At 38.8% G+C, this 17,171-nt stretch overlaps 1 protein-coding gene across 27 annotated transcripts in view; it reads right to left on the reverse strand.

Annotated features, from left to right (window-relative positions):
* KCNMA1 (potassium calcium-activated channel subfamily M alpha 1) overlaps positions 1–17,171 on the reverse strand; it is a 742,164-nt gene that overhangs the window by 80,285 nt on the left and 644,708 nt on the right. For 17 of the 27 annotated variants that reach the window (XM_075934717.1, XM_075934723.1, XM_075934719.1 and 14 more), the window contains one exon: positions 6,636–6,729. In XM_075934717.1, coding sequence (XP_075790832.1) covers positions 6,636–6,729 — 94 coding nt within the window. Of the gene's footprint in view, positions 1–6,635; positions 6,730–11,113; positions 11,408–17,171 lie in introns of all 27 variants that reach the window. The other 10 variants (XM_075934710.1, XM_075934709.1, XM_075934712.1 and 7 more) reach the window with 1 other exon arrangement.

Raw genomic sequence — 17,171 nt, forward strand, 5'->3', positions numbered from 1 at the left:
ATAAAAATGGCCACAGTGCTGTGCCAACCTGTCGATCAGCTGATTCGGCACAGCGTGGCAGTCTAGACGCGGCGCAGTTGACAAGGGAAGCCTTTGTCGACCGCTCTGGTAAACCTCATTTATTTAAATCCCCGCTTCATTGACTATGCCGGGTAAACTAGTTTACATGGCTCCTTTGATGGTGCCAGGTAGTCTAGATGTACCCAAAATGCTGGGTAAAATCTGACACTTTCTTATCCCCATGGATTGTAAACATCACAAGGGTAAGTTCATCTACTATAGCAGAAGTCGGAACTCTAGAATAAACTGTCCCCTATCCTCTAAAGTATCAAGTCACCTAACTCTGCCAAGAGCAGATCTAGACAACATGGATGTTTTAATGTCAATCGTCAGCCTAAAACCTGCACTACTGCACTAGCTACCTCTTTTAATATAATGGATTCCTAAATGGTTGCGTGGAGTTGACTTATGCCATTAAACAACTACTGAATAGCCCCTCAGAGGTGGCTTGCACATTAGTTCAGTGTCATGTGATTCTTGAACATACAAAGTAGCACTTTCAAAGTTTATAAAGTGCTTTGGGATTCTTAAAGGTGAAAGATACTATATTCCATAAGTCATTGTTACGGGAAACACAGTACGCTTTCACCTCTGCAGACCTGGTATTCAGATCTGATGATCTTTGCTGTGTGAGTAAACCTCATTTCACTAGTTTATTAATGGACAGGTTTTTCCATAAAACTGCACTATTGCTGTAATTGGTACAGACAGAAAAAACTAAGCATATCAACTGGTACACAGGTCAACCCCGAATAGCACTGGCAGAACACAGTGTGCATGCCTGTGATGTTATGTCTAGCCAACCAGAAAGGGGTGAGAGTCCCCTGCATGCATACATATACCCCATGAGGTGCTTGTTCTCACCGAGTGAGCGCAAGTAGAAATAGCTCTAACTCTGGCAGCAGCAGCTGTACAATTTAGCCATATTGAGAAAGTCCTTACTCTGGGTGCATATTCAGCCTTGCTAATAGTCCCTCCTGGAACTGTGGCTTTATACTTGCTCTAGCTCTGTGAGAACTGGCACAGGTATGCCTTTGCAAGCAAGGGAAATCACACCCCTCTCTTACTGTGTAGACATAGCTGAGGAGAGAGGAGTGATGGAGATGTTGTACAGCTACTGCCCACGCTATGCCTAGATTAATATATGTCTTCTCGTTAATATAGACTGTGGCTATATTCCTGTTTATTTGTATCAGACAAAAATAGGCTCCCTGGGTTTTTACAAATCTGGCAGAAAAGTTGACTTTTTTCCATGTCACTCAGCTGGGCCATGATGGTTTCTGAACAAATTTACTGTTGGATGGGTATTTTAATGGATCTTAGATCAAGCAAAATCCTCAGGCTTATGAAATTTTCTGTGGTAACCAACTGAAAATGCAGCTTCCCAAAGCCTCGGATTCTTCTGTGATCAGGGACAGTTACGATAATGACCCTTTGCTGAGTATGCTACTTGTCTAGAGGCCGATGTCAAGTATACCACTCAGTTCAGAGTGGACAGGGACAAACTATTTATTTGCTCTTCAAGCCCCTTGGGCCCTGTCACATGCCATTTGTTCTTATATTAATAGGTAGCTTGACTCAACTGGGTTGACATTTTCTGCTACTCAGTGCATTCCAGCAGTAGTTACCAAGTCATTAAGAAAGAACTTAGACCCTGTCAACAGTTTTTTAAGTGGCTTGTTGGTTTCTGTCCAGGACTTTTCAAAATTTTTACATTTGAATCCAAGGGGACTACTTTTTGACCAGCTTAGCTACCACATACACTGGGTGAGATAGCCTAGTCACATTTAACATGTCAACGACATGCTCATCATCTCATGATCTCTGTAAAAAGGCAATATGCAAACATTTGGTGCTCCCCAGGTCATTAAGAGATATACATTCCCTTGCAACAAAACAAAGGCCCTAAGGAAAGCAACCTTATGTCACCGTTACTCTGCTATGTTTTGTTTTGTTTCTTTCTTTCTTATTCTCCCTTTTCATTTTGTGATGTGGCCTCACGGGATGTCTTGCTGTGTCTAGGACAAGTCTGTAAGAAGCCTGCTCTCTTCCCTTTTAGAGTTTGTGGTTGCGTTTTTGTTTTAAGTTATCTTATAGCAAAATTACTCTGGTGGATTTAAAAGACCAGATTCTCAGCTGGTGTAAATGGGAGTAGCTCCATTGATATCAAGAGGTCTATGCTAATAACAGCAACTCAGGATCTGGCCCAATATGTGTTTTCTATTTTATTGCCTACTGGTACGGCTACACTGTCTTTTTTTCGGAAGAGGTATGCAAACACTGTTTGCATTTGCATACCTTCTTCCTTTTTTTTCCCCCTGGAAGAGGCTTTTCCACCATTTGGCCCCATCTACACTGTCTATACGGGGCCAAAAGTCAGAAAAAACCCTCTTTTGAAAGCCCCCCCTTCTTCCTCGTAAATGAGGTTTACAGGGGCTTTCGAAAGAGGGATTTTTCCCGACATTTGACCCTAAATGGTGCAAAAGCCTCTTCCGGGGGAAAAAAAACGGAAGAAGGTATGAAAATGCAAGCACTAATTGCATTCCTCTTCTGAAAAAAAAAGACAGTGTAGCTGTACCCTAAATGTTTATTCAGTTTGTCAGTTTATATATCAAGTGTTATAACTAGTCTGTGCCTGATTCATCACCGCATTCCTCCTGTTTTATGTTATATCAGTGACATTTCACTGATTTTCACTGGAGGTGCAGTGCTAGCATGATACTGGCATCACATTCAATTTCCTGAATCTCCAATATACACCTAAAACATTTCTAGTATCTCCAGGAAATTTGCACACTTCACAACTATTTACCTCTGCGAGCAATTGAGTTTGCTTCTTGCATGGAAAAAATAGAGTTTTACAGTCTTTGTGGCCTGCATCAAATTAGGTAATATGGATTTGTATAGTGCTGGGTGAATCTCAAAAACATCTGAGCTTAGGTTTACTTTAGAGTAAGAATTCGTTGATCTGCCCAAACCTCTCTGTTCATGCACCTGCTGGCCATGCTCATGACACCCCTGCTGCTTATCCTTTGTGTTCCAGTGGAAAGAGCTATCATGGGCGTTTTGCCCCTGGCGCACAAGGAGACACGCAACCTCTTCCTTGCTGCAGCCATGGTCCTGCAAGGGGTTACATCCAATTGTCAGGGGCCCACAGCAGGGAAATCATGCCCTGAAGTCCACAAGGGGGTGACACTGGTTTGCTCTCTGTACAGTAGAGGCCCCTATGCTACCTGTAAGGCTAATCAGGAAGTAACACTCTGTAGAGCTCTGATTAAATTCTCAGATAAGTCAAGTGTCACCCCCTTGTGAGCTTCAGGGCATGACTTCACAGTTGTGGGACCCTGACAGGCCATAGGACCACTGCTACAATCAGCCAAAGGCACACTGGAGTCATACGCTCTCCAAAAGTCCAAATGAAAAAGGTGTTGATTCTTCACATAATTAATTAAAAATATAATGAGAATAAAAAAATCTGGTCCACTGGGGATTCAGCAGTCAGAGCACATCCTTCTGTCTCCATGTGACTCATTCATTCTTGTCCATCCTCTTGAGCTATACATCCCATCCACAAAATGGCTTCCTCGTAGCAAACTATCTTACGCTTTTGGCTGGAACCTGCTTCCCTGAGGAAGCAGCTCACGTCTGCTCTCTTCCTGTCAACTCACCTCTCCATGTGTGACACCGGCTTCAAGTTTAGCTGAGCCGTGACACACGAGCTCTCTGCAACTCCCTCATTGCCAGTGCGTGTCCTATTTGCCCTATCAAAGTCCTTTTCATCAAAACTTAGAAGCACTTTGAAATTGAAATGTGTTGACCTCCCCAACACAGGTTCCTGATTAATATCACTGAGAAATAGACAATGTTTCCTTCTAGCGAGGGAAAAATAGTTTGCCGCCCATGGATGGTATCTACTTTCAATTTCAATCATTAAGGTATTAAACATTAGGTAAAGGAGCCTACATTAATGTGCAGAGGGGAGGATTTGATCACTGCACAGCTTACAAGGAAAATAGATATGGCAGACTGAACTGTAGCTCAGAGCTCTCAAAGTAGAGAACACAGGAACGAATTGGAATTAATATCTATCAGGAATGGAGTGGCAGAAAGGCTATGGGATATGGGTAAGGATTGAGGGAGGGGGCATAGGGTGGGGTAAGTAAATTCAGCAGCAAGACAGAGGAGAAAGAAAACAAAGTCTGGATTCAGAGGCTTGGCAAGTTCTCCACTCATTGCTCGACCCGTGTTTAGCAATTCTGATGTGCTACTGAGCCGACAGCCCAAGCTTGGGCTGACGATTCTCCCTCAGTCCCTCTTCGGCAGGCAATGAAAGCAGGCTCCACTTTGAAAATTTTCCCCCATCATGCAAACTGACACAGGCATGCTTTTCAAAAACCCACAGCCAATCTGTTGATCATTACTTATTTACAAAGGCCTTCGGGCAGAAAGTCCTGTAAAAACCATACTTGATACGGTATACACTAGCTTTTTCTGCTTGTGGAAAAAAAAGTACCCCTAAGGCTACCTCAAACCATCACTTTCTATTGCACATAAAATGCACCGTGTAACACTAAAGTATTTAATATATATGGTATAATATATCTACAGGAAAGGCATTTGTGTAGAAGTATGTTACCCTGTATTTGGTAATTTGATGTTTTGCTGAAGGCTATGACTTGAAAAAGCCTGCACCTAGTACAGAGGACCTGTCATCTCAGTACCCAAGAGCCAGTAGAATAAAGAAGTACCCTTAAGCAGCAAAACTTTGACATAGCTTTGAAGCATATGAAAACAGTATAACTCCCCAGAATTATTATTACTCAAGATCAAAGAAATGAGGCATACTTTACATAGCAAACAGGGATAGTGCACTCAGCTACAAATGTTTCAGTTCTCTCTGTCTTTTAAAAATGTTTTACTGCCCTAAATTTAAGGGTTAAAGAGGGAAGTTCCCACATTTTTCAAGCTTTAAACAGGTACAACTATTAGTGCCAGATAAGAAGATTACTCAAAGGTGAGTAAATTGAAAACGAAGCTAGCATGACAATGGGCGTCATAAAAACGAGAAGCTTGGCAGAATGCTCTTTTTATTCTTCTTCGGAAACTGTAAACAAGCATGTAAATCAGTGTCACAGAGGCAAGGCTGTGTTCCCAGGAAGGCAGAGAACTTTTAACGATACATTTAACAGAAATAGATGGTCAATGGGGGAAAAAAAAAGACACAGCCGGGTGCATTTTCTTCAGTGAATCAATCTCACTTTTGGTCCTACAGTTAAAATACAGATGAAGAAGACGTAAAAAGTTATGTCCTTGCATATGCCCTAAACTGTAGGAATGATAAACAGAAGAAGATGCTTCCTGAATTGGCTGAGGAAATTCCCACTGTACTGACTGAGTTACCGGGGGAGAGGGAAAATCATCTGACTCTGTAACTGTTAGGAGAACATGGCTGCTACCATGAAGCAGTGAACGGTGCAAAGCAATACATGTATGTTACAAATATACAGAAAAAGCATGCATGTGTGCCTGTCTCTTTAAGTGTATACAGACACATACACTAGAGAGGAGTCTGAGGTATGATACTGAGATCTGGAGATAAATTTAAACTGGAGTTCCATCCTGGCCCCTTCCTTATGTGTAGACATAAACAGAGTAGAACAAGTTGCCTGTAGAGAACTTGGATGTAAGACAACTCCATTGAGCCTGATCTTACACCCATGGACTATGACGGGAGAAGAGGAAGGCAGAGAGAAAAGTAGAATGAAAGTGCTATATCACGTCAATGTAGTACAGTAACCCAACTGCAATTCCAATTGCAGGGAACCTGATCTTAAAGGAAAATTGCCCTATGGAAAGGAATTACTTTAATATAGGAGAGTTTCCTTATTATAAAATACTATATATCCAACAACAGCAAGGAAATTTCATTAGCAATCACAAGATGTTTTTATCATCCACTTTCAAAGTATGTACTATTCTTAAAAAAAAAACCCTCTGTATTTCATAATTAATATTGCTTTTAGCCTGAGTAAAACTGCATTAGTTTTGAACTTTGCTTCGGCAAGTACATAGATTATTAGACTTTTTTTTAAATTGGTCAAAATCAATTAACAGAAATTTGATTTCAATCGACAGGATAAAAGGAAGGTAATATTCAGGTTCATTTTTGATTGTGATGATACATCTCACATATGGCCTTAAGTACAGAAAACAGTACTCCGAGGGATTCCAACAAAAAGAGAATTGCCTGAGGCAAGCTAACCACATGAGTTCCTCTGATTGGTTAGTGCTATCATTAATGCCACTGCTGTTTAAGAACTACACATGGACAGGACAGGGTGACAGCTAAGACTTTAAAGCCTATGTATTTTTCAAACAGCTTTTCAAACTGTTTTTCATGACAGAATTTTTTTCAGCTCTATCATTAACTGCTGACAAGCTGACAGAATAAATACTTCAGCCTTTCAGAAACCATCTAACAATCTTTTTCTTCAACCCCCTCCTCCTCTTTTTGAGGAAGGGGGAGGTGTAGAGGAAGTAAAGAAGATAAAGATATGAGTTTCTTACAGTCTTACCTCATCAGTTTGGGTGAGGAGTTGGGTGAATTTCGCATGCCTCCATTTCGCTGCTTTTTTTTGGGTGACAGTGTTGACGGTTGTTCATCTTCAACTGGAAATAGAGGCACCTCATGAGATTAAGGACCACTCTGAATGCATATACGAAATACAAGTGACATAGCAAAGAACACACACTCAACGTCCATTCACACACTGATACTTCATTACTAACTTTTTAGGCCCAACAGTATAAAAAATATCAAATGTGTTAGTCAAAAAGATCAGGTTGGAGGAGGAGGGAAGAAAACCAGGGTTTTGAACACAGACGTTCAAATTGGTTTCATACTTCTAAACCAAAAACAAAAACAAAAAAAAGGGTGTGTATGTCGGGGGACGGCCTTTATGTTATTCTCTGAGTTATTTTCAATTAATCTGTGCTACTGAAAAGTAGAATTAGTGCTTAGCTATACAGACAGAAAAATAAAGTACTATTTGAAATACCAACATAATAGCTGCCAGCCTGCTTTTGCTAATGAACCAGAGACCAACTGGTTCTTGATTCTCACATGCCAGACAACAGAGTCTTCATGAAGAGATGTAAAATATTCAATGCCTTGATGTTTAATGTTGTGGTTAGTCGGGATTGTGAACGTTGCCCGCAACTGTGCACAGATCTCCAGCACAACTCAGACCTCATCACTCCACCTTTGTCACAAAGGGGAGCTGTTATAACAGGAATGAGCAGAATATGGTGGAATGGTAGTGAGGGATAGCACCTGTATAACAGAGGATCCTTGTAGCAAAGGATCTTTTAATGAAGATGGAGTGCATTTTAAATGAAAGATCATTTTCCAAATGCAAAATCACTTACGATTACTATAAAGTGTACAGCAGTGGATTACCTATCACATAATGCTATTTGCTTTAAACAAGCACATTTTTCTAACAAGTTATATGTTAATATTAACCTTTATCATTTCTGTTTAAGGGATAGCTACTGCATAGGATAATTAGCACACATAAGTATTATGCTTGCTATCAAAGGGAATCATCTGTGAATGGTGGTTTCTCAAATTCAGACTAACGCTGTAATATCAAGAAGGAAAAAATAGTCTCTTTTCCATCCCATAGTTAATTGAAAAACAGACTAGAAGACAATGTAACTGAGGACTAAGTAGCTGTTACCTTAAAGATAAAAGGAAAGAGATTAGTCGTAGCAGCTACATTAAAGGAGCTTAATACACATGAGCAGTGCACAAGCAGCAGCTGGAAAGAAAATCTATTTGCAATGAACTATACTGAAAAAGAAAAAAGCAGACCTAGACATGTCACCTGTTCTAGATTTATCTGAAAATGAATTAAACAATATCCTTCTGCAACAATCCTCTTCTGACACTATTTTCTTACAGCCCGCATTCTAGCTTGTCATGTCTGTCTTCCGGAGTATGTTATGGAACTTCATTTTGCCTTCATCAAGATTACAGGACTGGGCCCTGAAAAGGCAACATTGCTGTCTTCTTAAATGACCTAGCATTGTCTAACAAATCCTGGGATTTTTTTAAAGCCGCAAAACACTGAAGTTATAGTAGTTGTCGTTAAAACTGAGTGATGAACAAGTGACAACAAATAATTTATTAGACTAAGTCAGACTTTTTTTTTCTGTTTAGAGAACATCCATAAAGAATATGAAATTTCCTCAACATTTGACCATTTCATTTTTTGTTTTACAAATCCACAGCACAATAATCATGAAATTTGTGATCTGATATTTGACATTCACATTTCTAACTCTGCTACCTAGTTGTGATTCATGAGATAAATCACATAGTGAAAATTACTGCTCTTTGATTGGCTGAGAGTGTAAACATTTCCTTCATGAATGCTGAAATGTGCACATTTACCCGTCTCTGGCAGAGTTGGTTGCAATAAAACTTAATCACTTCAGTATCCTGTTGTTTGTAAACTCTCAGATTTTTTTTAGCAGTGTCTGCCCAGCTTTACTTATATAAAGAACCATGGTTTATTATGTTCCATAACACTCTCTGGCAAGTCATTTTCTGGAAAATGGTGAAGGCTTGTTTTAAACTTGTCTGTCAAAAACAGTTATTCACATGCTATGCTACACAGGCAGTAATTTGCTTTTAATACATATACTGGAGTCTCCTGTTCTTTATTGGATATAAACAGTTAGTCCAAATCATATGGACTCATCACTTAAGTGATTAAAGGAAATAACCACGCACAATGTTGCTTGCAGAAATCGCCTACAAATAATATGTTTCTCTCTGCCAGTAAATACAAGCTCAAAATTTATCTAAATTCATCAGCTCCCATGGGGCTAGAAAATTTTTATTAGAAATTCAGTAATATACTATAAGTAGAGTACATCTTTATACCTTTGTCACTAGTATAAAAAAATCTGTACCCAGTAGTAGCATTTGTAAAGTCTTAATTTGATATAGACCAGCTGTAAGGATATTGTATACAGAAATATTTCTAACAGTGCAAAATGCTATAAAACTATTTTTCCAAGACTCCAGTTGATTTCAATGAGTTATGCTTGCTGTTTCAAACATTAAAGTTAAGTCCAATGAGAATCTTTTATTTTACATGGTCTAGCATTTGTTTTTTCCAGTCCCACCAGATGGTATTATCATGCTGGCCAATTGTAAAAGTAGATTTTATTATTATTGCCTTCCAGAATGATGGTCTCTACAGTTGGATTTCCTGACCAAATGCACAGTTTCTTTTAGTGTTGTACTTATAATAAACAAGCTCTTTTCTTCATTAAGTACCCATCGTCTTTATGCCGTATTATTAAGTTTACCTGCAATGTTCTAGGGTAACATTCTCACAAGTTAATACCTTTTAGCAAAGCCATCTGAGACACCTGATTTCTGTACTAAAGCTGTGCCTTGCTCAAATAAGGGAGTCATTTATTTTCATTGAAGCAATGAAAGATCATCTAATTGAAACATGTCACATTTTAATCTGGATTTTGTTTTTAAAAGAAATTTGTGTACAAAGAGTTTATAGTGCAGCTGTAGTTTGGAAATGTAATTTTACTTCCTAAATGTGTGTGGGTTGAGGGGTGTGGGAGAATTATATGAAGCTGAAATATACAAATGGCGTGTAATGAAAACCACTACCTATGGACTGGTTCCCCAAAGAACTGCGTAACTCACAGGTGGGTTCTTAGTCATAAGTAGGCTATAAACCATATTTAATTATTATCTTTTATATAGTCTATTAATTTCCTATGTATTTCAAGAAAGGTAGAACTAGCAAAACTTTTAGTTCAGCTATAAAATATTTTCATTTCATGGAATCTATTTCTGCATGAGAGAAATAAAAATTAAATTAAAGTGAATCTTAAATTTATTCACTTTCATGAAAGACATCTGTATTTGAATAACAGGCTGTGATATATGGCAACTCAACACTAAAGTTGTTCATTTAACTTACTGCTTCTGTTAATGAGAATGTGCCCCTATTTTTTAATATTTTCAATTTATTTAATGCTGTGGGAATTGTATTAGAGTGCAGTCATGCTATATTATGCAGACCTTCATTACCAGCTTTCATGAAAGTACAGACAAGTTCAGGAATTCGACATAGAATTTTATAGAATGTGAACTCAATTCAGCCTCTGAGTTCTCATAAAATTCAAGAGCTTGTTTTTGCACATCCCTAAGTATAACACTTAATATACTGTTGTAACAATCCAGTGCTCGCTTGTCTAATAGGCACAGAATCTAACAGTTTTACAGTTCAGGAAGACTCAGTGCTAGAAAAATGTCAGGCAAGTCTAATGAGGCTTCAGATACTCTGGTTTATGCTGGAGTTTAATTTGAAGTTACACTGATGTTTTAACATGTTTGCTTATTCTTGAGTAAAAAAGGATTCATTATTTCAATGACATAACCTCCAGACAATGTTCCATGAATTGATTTAAGATGTGCTGGTAATTTTAACAGCCGTAATGCAGAGCTGAACATCTGTAACAACATATTACTTGACTTTTATCCTCATTTCTTTTTTAAGCCAAATAAAGGAAATGTCTTCCAGAAACAGTGGACAAGTTCATAACTTTTATTTTCTTATTTCGTTGCATTAAAAAAATAGTATCAGTCTCTTTCATTGCCTCAGCAAGGTCGCTAGCAATCAGTTTATGGCTTTTGTGGACCCCCAAAATGAACTGGATTATCTAACAACCTTTAAACTACCAAACACTATACAAATTGGAATACCTAGGAAGCTTGTTACCTAGAATGCAAATATTTTAAGCAAAGAAACCATAAGAAAGATAAAGCATCAACCACCCAGAAGCATTTGTTAACTATCTTGTTTAAGTTATTAATCACCACATCTCAAGAAATCCACATCTGTAAGCACTTAGAGCATTAGTAATGTCATTTTCACATTTCACTCCAAGTATAAAACCATGCACAAGCCAATCTGTACTGCCTTATACATCCAGCTAAGGGGCTACCTACAGAGATCTTGGTTCAACCCAGGATTTTGAGGGTGGTAGCAGTATTTTACAGGCAAACTGAGTGCCCTTTGCAATCTACAGAAGGTAGATTTTCCATGCTCAACAGAACTCAACAAGTTAAGGTGCACCAGCGAGGGACTGTTGGAGAGAAAGAGGCTCCCTTTACGGTTATTAACAAGTGGAACAGGTTCCAGGATTCCTTCAGTGGGCTTGGCACCAACGAGTGAATTAGTGGTTGCATTCTTGAACTGAAATGAACATTTTGGATAACTTGATCTAGCTTCATTCTTTACTTCTAAATAATAAGAAAAAATGTAAATTAATGTTTTGTGTATTAAAAAAGGTTTCAAACCACAGGCTAAACAATGCTACTACAATGTGGAATTATAGATTTAAAGTTTAAACTATCAGTTTCCACAGCTGAAGTATAGCTTTATACCTGCAGCCTTCTTAACATTTTCTAAAAATGCCAATATATAAAATCAACCCTTAAAGATGATAATATGGAATAATCCTTTTATAAGCAATAATCCTCCCCTAGAGGATGTGTGTTTGAAGCAAAACCTATTTCCTAAAAGTTGATACAGATCTCAAGATTTATGAGCTCGTAGATGATGTTTATTCCCTTGAATGTACTGAAAGTGTCAGGGAATGTGTAGTCCCTCTGTAGCTATTAAAGTGAAGAAGAATCAGAAAAGAGGAAAGGTCAACATTGTCAAACTTGTGCACCTATAGTTATGGACTGAAGTCCATATTTACACTTTTAATTAAAAGTGGCCTGATTTTCAATGGAGCTAAACACTAGCAAATTTCACTAACTTCAAAGCACTGCACCTATACAGATAAGATCAACGAATTTCAGTGCCCAGATGTGGTTTCAGTTTGGAATTGTGAACTTTATCTTCTGGTCTTTAGAAGAGGAAATATTAATTTAACATAAACAACCCATTAAGTTAAACCTTTAATCAACGTAACCTTCTGCAAAGAACAGCGTAGAACATGCTTCAACCTTGCAGTAAAATAATGCAGCTACAATCGCCTATTGCTGGTTTCAATCCAAAAGACTATCACAGAAAAGTAGATACACTGGGTGGGAGAGGTAATATCTTTTATTGGTTCAACTTCCATTGCTAAGAGAGAAAAGCTTTCAAGCTTACACAGGGTATTCTGAAGAACAGTTCTGTTTTAACCTCGAAAGTTAGTCTCCTCACCAGTAGACGTTGGTCAAGTAAAAGATTTAACCTCACTCAACTTGCTTCTCTAATATACTTGGAAAAACTGCATGTATCTTAAGCCTGGTCTACACTAGACCAGGCAGGTTGGTTTAAGGTATACAACTCCAGCTATGAAAAATGGGTAGCTGGAGTCATCTTACCTTAAGCCAAGCCATGGTGACATTCACACAGCGGGAGGCTGACAGGAGCACACACAACCATCTTCTTCCCTTACTCCTCGCAGAACAAGGTGTGCTGGATGCCAGTTATTGCCCTCAGCGTTCAATTTACAGGTCTACATTACACCTGCTAAATCAAACGCTAGGGAAGATTGACCTCTGCAAAGTTGATCTTCTTTCTAGTGTAGACATGCATAGAAAAGTAGGTAAGCATACCCTTGAGCTGGTAAAATTCTGTGATGCATTATTACATTGCCATAGCTGGGGAACAACTGGAAGGAAGAATTTATGGGCTTATTTTGCCACACTATTCCCCCGGCTTACAAAATTATGCACTAAAAGAGAACAGACTGTTTCAGAGGTCAATTATGTTTTTTACCTCTTTGCTCAGTTTACCATTAGCAGGAAATGTGATATATGCGGGACACTCAGATACCTGCCAATTAATTCCAAGAGATAAAGACCTATCTTGATCCCCAAAAGCTTATCATGCATGACCTATGTCAGATTAATTGAGTATGCACTGATTATTACAATTCAACCACTGTAGATTTACTGAAGTACCCATTTGTCCAAGAAGGGTCTCTACATGTACAGGTAGATCCAACTCTTTTGGCTGTGGATGAAAATATTTAAAACAATAAACGTTGGATCAGAACTTAATAGCAAGGAGCAGCAAAAAAAACAACAACCCTCTTTTCACGTTAAGAATAAATATGGTCAAATACTAATTGATAAGATTACAAATGGATTCTAAATTGTTGGGATCCAATACAAGACCTCAATTAACTAAAATCATGTGCAAAAATTTGCATATTACACTGAGCGGAATACATTCTCAGGGAATCATCAGACATACATTGGACAGATTGCGCTGTTTGTCAAACCTTCCACTTCTGGAATTTCTCTACTGACAGATTTTCTCATACTAAAATCTATCCAAAGAGCCTACTTCTCTTTGCTGGTCCATGGAGCCTTGCACTGATTTGAACACTTACTAAAAGACCGCAATCTCATTCCATTTTTTGTCCACGGTCAATAATGGTCAATAGGATCCATAAGAAACTACATTTTTGCATCAAAATACTTGAAGTAAAAAGGAGGGAGGAAAAAAATCTACCAATAAGCTTCTTAAACCTTTCCAATCAACTCGTGTGAGGACCAGCCCAGTTTTGGGGGAGACAATTCCAGGGCATAGTTGGCTTTGGGTGCTCAGATCCCATGTTGCTAGATAGCATAAATGCTCTCATAGTTCTTATCATTAGGGATTTATCTCCTGATATTCAGCCTAGATTTTCCTTGGCTAAAATTCACTTTATGACTTCCAGCTTCATCTCATACAACAGGGGTGGGTAACCTTTTTGGGGTCAGGGCCGCTGACTCTCAGAAAAATCAGTCAGGGGCCACACAAAAGTGAGGAAAAAAGAGAAAACACCACAATCTCACTTGATGCTTGATGTGGCCCCCAATTGAGGACACTCCTCATATTCCCCTTGCACACCAGAGCCAAAGGGGTCCAGGCTAGTAGATTTTGTGGACCCTCATAAGCTCTGGAGTCGGGTCAAATGAGGTATTCAGTGTGTGCAAGAGAGAGGGCTGCCTGGAAGATAGATATTTGCCTACAGTAAATAGGCAAATATTTATTTAATGGCAACCACTGTATGCCTCTGGGCCAACAATCCTTTTAGGACTATTTTATGTGTTAATAATGCCTATCAAAAATGAGGGTCTCAGAGACGATTTATGCAGAGGTTTATTTTCAAGAGAGTAACGTGCAGCCCCACAAAAGGTCTTAGCCAAGCTGCACTCTGAAGACGACATTATCAAATCAGATTTGCCGATTGTCTTTTTTCCATTGCTATACGTTAAACTTGTTATAATTACATTAATTTGAACAATAACCAGCGACTCCTGCACATCTTTTTAAAACAACCCATGTGCTTAATTCAATGCCCATGGCACTCTCTGTTTTGTTCTTAGCTTTAATTTAAATGTAACAAGGCAGAATACCAGTACTGCTCTTTCAAAGAAATGGCTGGAGCTGGCTCCAGTGTGATTTGCCTGGAAGGGGACATAAAGATGTGTTTAAAAGATGAAGATGACGACAAATCAAAACAATAGCTAAAATAAAACAAAAATCTATCCAAACTGTTAGGCTTTCGATACCATTGCTTCATCAGAGTCCAACATATCATTTTCCCTCACAGCCAGCCATCGGCCACAGTTGTCACTTGCAGATGCCTCGTTTTTTTGTTTCGATTTAACCCACAACACATCCCTTTCATCCCTATAAAGAGTGATACTACATGTCTATACAGATAATTCTCTGTGCTTGCAGGGATAAGGTGGCTTATCTTAGCAGTCTATTAACTCCTGGTTTGAATAACTAGTTGATTCCCTGCCCCCTCCCCATCACCTCCACGCTGCCTCTTTCAACTTTCCTTTTCTCTTTAGCAACTTATCACCACACACAGCAATCACTGTTCTGCTGTAATCTGGCATTCTTTATATCTTGCTCAGCCCTCATACTCCAAGGGGTGGTGGAATACAATGACATGGAAGCTCCCTATTACTGAATGCAAATAATGAATGGGTTGATTGAGCTTCGGTGTACTCAATGTCTTTTTGGTCTGAGTGACAATGAACATGACTTCCCTCTTTCAATGGCAAGCCTGTTTACTTTCCTACCTACCACTGTGCATCAGGCAACCAAATATACCCACTGCAATTGCTCCAAACTGTCAGCTGTTGCTGTGATTCCACCCAGCACCCCCTGTACAAGACAACAGATTAACCATTAGACTAGATATGTTGAAAATATACAGCTTCAACCTTTCCCCAGCTAGCTCAGAGCAATGTATAGATGATTATTTCAACCGTCAGCTGCCGCATAGACTTAAACCCCTGCACAATAACTCCTGGATTCATCTGCCCCTTGTCAAACTTGCACAGCTTTAGTTTGAGCGTACGTAGTGTGGCAGTTTCGCTGCGGATCTAGAATAATCCAGACGGCTGCTGTCTCTTTGTTAACAGGAAGCTAAACTGATGAGTTTGTAATGTATTTCTTATCAAAAGTAGTTAAAAAAAAAAAGAAGAAAATATACCCAATCAGTTTGGGTTGGAATTTCACATGCACTGAAACATGGTTTCATCCTAACACTTGTGTTATTTGTCAGGAAAACAAATCTTATTAAGCCCCCTTAAAAATCATTTTATATCAATGAATTATTTATTTTATGAATTTATAATTATTGCTTGTTTTTCCTTCAGTCGCATATGCAGTGAAATCATTGACCAGAGACTAAAAGGCAATGGTGCCTGACTAGATACAAGAATATTAATTTTAGAAAACGGCAAAGCAGTATTTGTTTGGTGTCTGAAATGGTAATTTGGAGCGAAAGGAAAGGAGAGCAGTCTTGTTGCCTGTGTGCCTTCCAAATTCCAAGAGAAACATTTCATTTCTTTGTGTGTAAAAGGAAACCGATATCACCTATATTGATATACAGTGCTGCCGATATAAAAGCAAGTGAGTCTCACTGACAATCAGTTTGTGCTATGTGCTAGAAGATAAGGAAACAAAGATCCAAGAATGTCAGGTGTGTACGGTTTCTGTGTGTTTTACAAATGGCTGGCAATACAGAATGCACTTTGAGCCTTTGCATACGGTACTCTCCATGAAACAACAAGACCCAAGGAGCCAGTTATTGCTCTTGTGGCGGAGGAGGGGCCTTTTATCTTGTGACTAGAAACATATAAAATTGATTGACCTTCAAATGAATCACTCCAACTCTCTTTTTTTTTAAAAAGCAGGCATCTGCTGTTTAAATGTTGTATTAACACAACAGTGGTTTTCCCTCTTCTAATTCTCACAGCACAAAAGTGATTGTTCAAGAGAGTTTTTTTTTTTAACTTGAATGCTCTATATAAGCAGTTAACTCACGTGTGAAATGCTGGTAGGTGAAATCATGTTATGTATTATAGATAGTGGCTCTGATCTTCTATTAAACCAAGCGAAAGTTAAAATATATGGGCTTTTAGGGTAAGGCAGGTACATACTTTGGCGCAATGAAAGATATGCTGCAAAGACACTTGATTTAACCTTAGTCTGGCCTTTTATTTTTTAATCAAAAGACTAAGATTTTACACTGCATGTTGCCTTTAATATATTTCTTTAGGGGTACGGTAACCCCCTAAGGATACTGTAGAGCTTTGATTTTTCTTTGCTTAGCTGATGTTTTGGCAATAGAGTGATAAGAACAAGTATCTGTGGGAAAGCATTGATAACACGCTGCCCTTGGATTAAACTGGAAAGCAAAGTGAGGAACTAGGTTAAGGCTGTTCATTTTAGAGCCTGTGAATGTCTCTCTCTCTCTCTCTCTCTCTCTCTCTCTCTCTCTCACACACACACACACACACACACACACACACACACACACAAACTATTTTTATTGACCTCAGTGGGCTTTGGATCTGGAGCATTAAGCTGTTCATAGTTCATGCTTCGGGGAGCGAACTGATGAAACAGGGCAGAAAGAAAGCTTTACCTATTGCACAGCATAGCTTAGGCACCTATATAGACTTCAGGTGTAGGACAACACCAGAGGAAGGACACTAGACTAGATAGGTCTGGTATGGAAAATGCTGTGTTCCGACACAGTGATATACA

This window comes from Pelodiscus sinensis, chromosome 8 (assembly GCF_049634645.1).
Source record: "Pelodiscus sinensis isolate JC-2024 chromosome 8, ASM4963464v1, whole genome shotgun sequence".
Classification (NCBI taxonomy): domain Eukaryota; kingdom Metazoa; phylum Chordata; order Testudines; family Trionychidae; genus Pelodiscus; species Pelodiscus sinensis.